The 5,401-nt window shown below is 45.4% G+C and overlaps 1 protein-coding gene across 1 annotated transcript in view; it reads left to right on the plus strand.

Annotated features, from left to right (window-relative positions):
- Positions 1-688: 688 nt before the first annotated feature.
- Positions 689-5,401, plus strand: part of VSIG10 (V-set and immunoglobulin domain containing 10) — a 56,941-nt gene continuing 52,228 nt past the window's right edge. Inside the window, exon 1 of the mRNA XM_082255523.1 lies at positions 689-991. Within this exon, the coding sequence (XP_082111649.1) occupies positions 922-991 (70 nt within the window). The 5' untranslated portion in view covers positions 689-921. The remainder of the gene's footprint in view (positions 992-5,401) is intronic.

A 5,401-nucleotide genomic window follows, 5' to 3' on the forward strand; every position in this document is an offset into this window, starting at 1 on the left:
CTGCATTGAAAGGGGGCACACTGGTCTCTCTGCATTGAAAGGGGACACGCTGGTCTCTCTGCATTGAAAGGGGGCACGCTGGTCTCTCTGCATTGAAAGGGGGCACTTATTTACTGAAGGCCCCTTTCACACTTTTGTGACCTCAAAGTCACGCAATTTTTTACAGCGTTTTTTGCCGCAAAGCAATGCCTATTACATTTTTCTGTTTGCCCCCCCCCCCCCCAAAAAAAATTTTTGAGCACCAGCTGAAATGTAACCCATCATTGGTGTTGAGTTAGTGGAAGGAAATGCGCCCTAAGGGCCAGATAAAGGCAAGCAATGGGCCACATCTGGCTTGGGGGCTGCAGTTTGGAGACCCCTTCTTTGTTATGAAGAAGTTTTGCCTTTAATTGTACTTTATGAATACAGCCTTGTAAAGAATGTTACCGGCTACCACCTAATCCACATGGTAACCCCTGTGTAGGTCCCTTGTCACCATTACTCTCTGGGAAAATGGTAACCTGTACCCCAGGAAAGTGATGGATTGCCATTGAAGTGTGTAATATCCAGAGACGTAGGTGGTCAGACAGTAGCAGTCAGTGGTAGAGTAGAGTTGCTTCCTGTAAGTGTGCGCTATGTAGACAGGTAGTCACCCCTCAGCCCAGGAGAGGAGGGCACTTCCCTTACCTGGGCACACAGGGAGGGGAGGGGCGTGGCTCTGGTGTCGTTCAGCTCAGAAAGCCGGAAGGACTGGAAGTCGGATTGTCACATCCATAGAGTGCGGCCGGCGTGTGACTTGTCAGGAGGGACCGGGAGCCGCTCTATCCCCCCCACCCGCCTCTCCATCCCATGTCCCAGCCCAGACCCCGCCGATCGCCGCCTGCATGGGAAGCCCTCTCCAGTGAACTCGCCCGATCTGCCTTTGTTGGATAACACACAGCGATGTGGATGGGGCCCCGGGGACTGCTGCCGCTGCTCGTCGCCTCTGCAATGGTGTGGGGTGCATGTGAAGGTAAGGAAGTCCCTGTTTCCTCTCCACCTGATCTGCTGGAAATTGGATCCCGGATCAGCCTGACACTGACAGCTCCCGATATAACCCCGGAAGTGTGGAGGCTGGGAGACCATCTGTCCCCTTCCCCACATTCATCACCTGTCACCCTGATCATCAGGAGTCCTAGGTGACACCATACAGTCCTAGGTGACACTATACAAGGAGGAGAAAAGTCCAAACTCTACAATCAGGGGTGTAACTTACTACAGATCATAGGGCCTGCCCCACAGCACTAAACTCACCAAGAGTAGGATTGTAATGACATAGTTCTTAGTAAATCTGTACAATTACTCTATAACTGTATGGTGGTACCATGCCACCTGGTGCAGGCTATCGCGCTGCGTTTGCGATCCACGCTTGGGTTGGCATTAGGAATATATTGGCATCGGCAGCAGATCACACATCCAGTGCGTTTTAAACAGTGCGGGAAATGCGCACGAGTTTCCCACATCGCATTCTGCTGTAAACAAGCCCTTAAATGTGTTCACTGAAGTCCAGCTTTAAAGTGTTATTAAAGTGAGAATAAAGTCTTCGTTTTTATTAGTTAAAAAAGAACAAACATATTATACTTAGCTCCTCTGTATAGTTGGTTTTGCAGAGTGGCCCAGATCCTCCTCTTTTAAGGTCCCTCCTCTGTGCACCTGGCCCCTCCCTCCTGTCGAGTGCCCCCACAGTAAGCAGCTTGCTATGGGGGCACCCAAGCGAGGGTGCAGCTCCATGTGTCCATTTCGACATGGAGCAATGGCTCCTCTCTCTCCTGATTGGCTAACTGACTTTGATTGGCAGCAGCATGATCCAATGGTGCCACTACTGTGTCTTAGCCAATCAGGAGAGAGAGTCCCAGACAGCCAAGGCAATCGTGCAAATCGCTGGATAGAGATGGGGCTCAGGTACAGTATTAGGAGAGCTGGGGGGCAGGGGGGTGCTGCTACACACAGAACATTTTTTATCTTGATGCATAGAATGCATTAGGATAAAAAACCTTCTGACGTTACAACCACTTTAAACCCAAAAGCAAACATTTCTGATGTTACAGCCTTCAAATTCTTAGAGGTGATGGCTGCATTCCTTTTCTTTTTTAGTTTTTTTTTTTTTCTATTTTCACCAGCTGATCCAGCCAGTAAGTCTGTTTTACAGCAGAACAAGCTCTCCTGCAAATGTAACAGAATGTTGAGACAAACCATATACTATTGACAGCGGTGCTTACAATGATCAGATTATATTTATTCATGTAAAACCCTGAGCAAAATTTCCTTGCTGTACAGCCTGCACAAGGGATCTGTGACTGGCAGGAACTGTTCTTAAAGCGGAGTTCCACTCGTTTTGGTGTTTATTAAAAGTCAGCAGCTACAAAAAGTGTAGTTGATGACTTTTAATAAACACACACTCACCTGTCCAACGGTCCAGCAATGCGGCCGGGGGGAGCCTTGGTTCCCTCCCTCTTCTCTGTGCGGTGCCAGCATCTCTAGTGTTGGCACACGGCTGCGACAGCTTGTGGCTTTAGAGCCGGGTGTGCACTGTGCATGCACGAGTCATGCTGCACACCCTCTGGCTCTAATCACGTGCTTCAAAGAAAGAAAAACAATCCCCCATTGGAATCCATGCATCCGGCGCCCTGCATGTAGATTAGGGGGCGGGATGCATGGATGGGGGGCGCCGGCCCTGCGCCCCTAATGGATGGGCCGCCACTGACTAAAGCTCTGCTGATTTCCATCATCCAATCATGTGCAAGCAAAAATGAGCTTTTATTATTTTCTTTACACCTGATTGGGTTCCATACAGGAATTAAGAGGAAATCCCTGCATATTAAGGAAATCTTTTGGTGACCCTCAGGTGACCAGAACTAGTGTCATCATTGGAAGAGTTCCCCTCTTACTTTTCTGGGGATAACCCAACATTTGGAGGTTTATTTTACTTTCACTTTCAATGATAATAAAAAACTGGACAAATAGAGAGGATGAATCGGAATGACACAAATCAGATGTCAGATGACACAGACAAGAGTAAAAGCCCTCTCCACTCTGTCCACAAAAAAAAAAAAAAAGTTTTGCCTTTTCACCTACTTTAAGTGCATTTCCAGCACAGACACTGAGCTGCAACTGACAGCTCCATGTCTCATACTGATGATCGGGAGCTGGGAGGACTGACTACGATCACTGTGACAGCCTGTGATCACTAAGTAAAACCCGCCTCTGTAATCGCTTTCTCTTTTGTCATTCTGAATGGAGAAAAAGCAGTATAGTCATAGGAGAAGAATGTAAACAACAAAAAATCTGTGTTCCATGGACATCAAAGTTACATGACAAATTGGACCCCATTCTTTTCAATGGCACCCATTCAATCGCTGCAACTCAAAGTGGCAGTGACTTTGAAAACATGGCTGCACTATTTTGGTGCGACTTTTGATGCCACTGAGTCGGATCAAATTCGCATCAAAGTTGTGCTCCAAAGTCGCACTAAAAGTCATGCTAATGTAGATGGAGACTAAAAGAGAAAAAAACAAATCAATACAAAATAATAAAACAATTATATCAGGACTTGCTGTAGGTCAGTTGTGAAGGAGAGAGTCAGAATCAGTATATTTAGGGGGGAAAACGTGTATTTAATGTCAGTGTGTTATACGTAGGATAAAAAAAGAAAAAGAAAAAAGTGCACTATTCCCTGGCTCTGCTATGGGTACAAACAACGAATAATGTGCACATGTATGGTATTGTCGCAAATGTCACAAATAGGAGAAATAATTTTATTTATTTATCTTTTTTGGTGGTGGGTCATGGTAATGGCAAGAAATATAGAACTACATTTTTAAAGCTGATTTTGTTTTACTATTTTGTGCCATTTTTGATGTTTACCCCGTATAAAACAAGAATCATTCCTCTGGATACACAAAGTGCCGGTTCACATTGGTGCAATGCGGGAACCCTGCGAACCCACTGCAGGTTCCCACATCGCACCTGACTCGCTGCTATATGCGAACTGCTGGGAGCGACAATACAAAGTTAACGACACCCCCCAAATGAGTTCGCATATCGCAGTGCGAACTGTCAGTTCGGACATGAATCGAATAGGTGTGAACACACATGTAAACCGATTCTGGTGCGGACCAAAAAAAGGGTCCTGTGCGATTTTGGTGTGAATGCGATGCAAATTGCATGGCTGAATTCGCATCGCATGTGATTTGCAGTGCAGTGTGACTGGCATGCAAAGTCTGACATCGCAGATGTGTGAACCAGCACTAAGTTGTTGTAAAGTTATGTACAGTTTTACTAACACATGCCACAGTTGCAAAATTGTATTCAGGCGTTAAGACCTGTTTAACCTTCAAGCATTAGGGGTTAAAATAAATAAAAGGGCATCCCTTAGTTTTAGATGATCAATAAACAATCTATTAATCATTAATGTCCGATAATACAAGTAACATAGAGGGATTAGTGCTGAACATACACATGTAGCATATCTTTTATTACATAGATAAGATGTTACATTCTTATCCGTCTCGTCTACAGTTGTTGTGTCAATATGACTTGTTTATTCTTTCTCATGGGCTGTTACAGTACAATATACTGGTATGGTTGGTTTTTCTGCAAGTTTAAGATTTGTTGTTGTCTGGGTTGTGAAAGGAGCTCCCTCTGATAGTGTGCAGACCTGGAAATACCAAGGCCTAACAGCAAAGCAGGAAAGAGTTCATCCCTCATTGCAGGAACCCAGAGCCTTGGAGTCTAACAGAGCAAACACAAACATAGAACGTGTCATCCACCGAAAAAGGATATTTCAATAACAAGTAAAGTCTGCAGTCTTCTACGGTACTGCAGCAGCGAGGCATCTGTGCCACAGTAACCAGTTCTGTTCCTGCCCACCTTAGGATCTCAAGGATCTCACTATTCCTGTTGGACATTTAATAAAACATGAAGCAAGGGGTGAGACTAGCATCTGATTGTCCTCATAGATGTAAAGATCTTAGAATGCGCATGCAGGGATGTGACTTCACTATAATGTCAAAAGTATTGGGATCCCTGCCTTTACACGCACATGAACTTTAATGGCACCCCAGTCTTATGCCTCGTACACACGCAACGATTGTTGGCCGACCGATCGGCCGTCTTTTGTCCAGTGTTGTTGTGTTGGTTGAAATGTGCTCTAGACTGCACACAAAATTTTTTCGGCCAACAACAACCAACTTCAGAAGTGATGTCATGTGCTGGTTTACTTTCCGTGTGTTTTTCTTCTCTGAGCATACCCAGCCTTCCTCATCAGATTTTTGTCTGCCAAAATCTGTACTGACTGACGAACAATCGGCCGTTCTGTTAACGGCCAGCAAAAATTTTATAGCATGCACACCAGATTTTGTTCGGTCGAAAAGTCGCAGTCGGT

Source organism: Pelophylax lessonae, assembly GCF_965119305.1.
Source record: "Pelophylax lessonae genome assembly, chromosome: 1".
Lineage (NCBI taxonomy): Eukaryota > Metazoa > Chordata > Amphibia > Anura > Ranidae > Pelophylax > Pelophylax lessonae.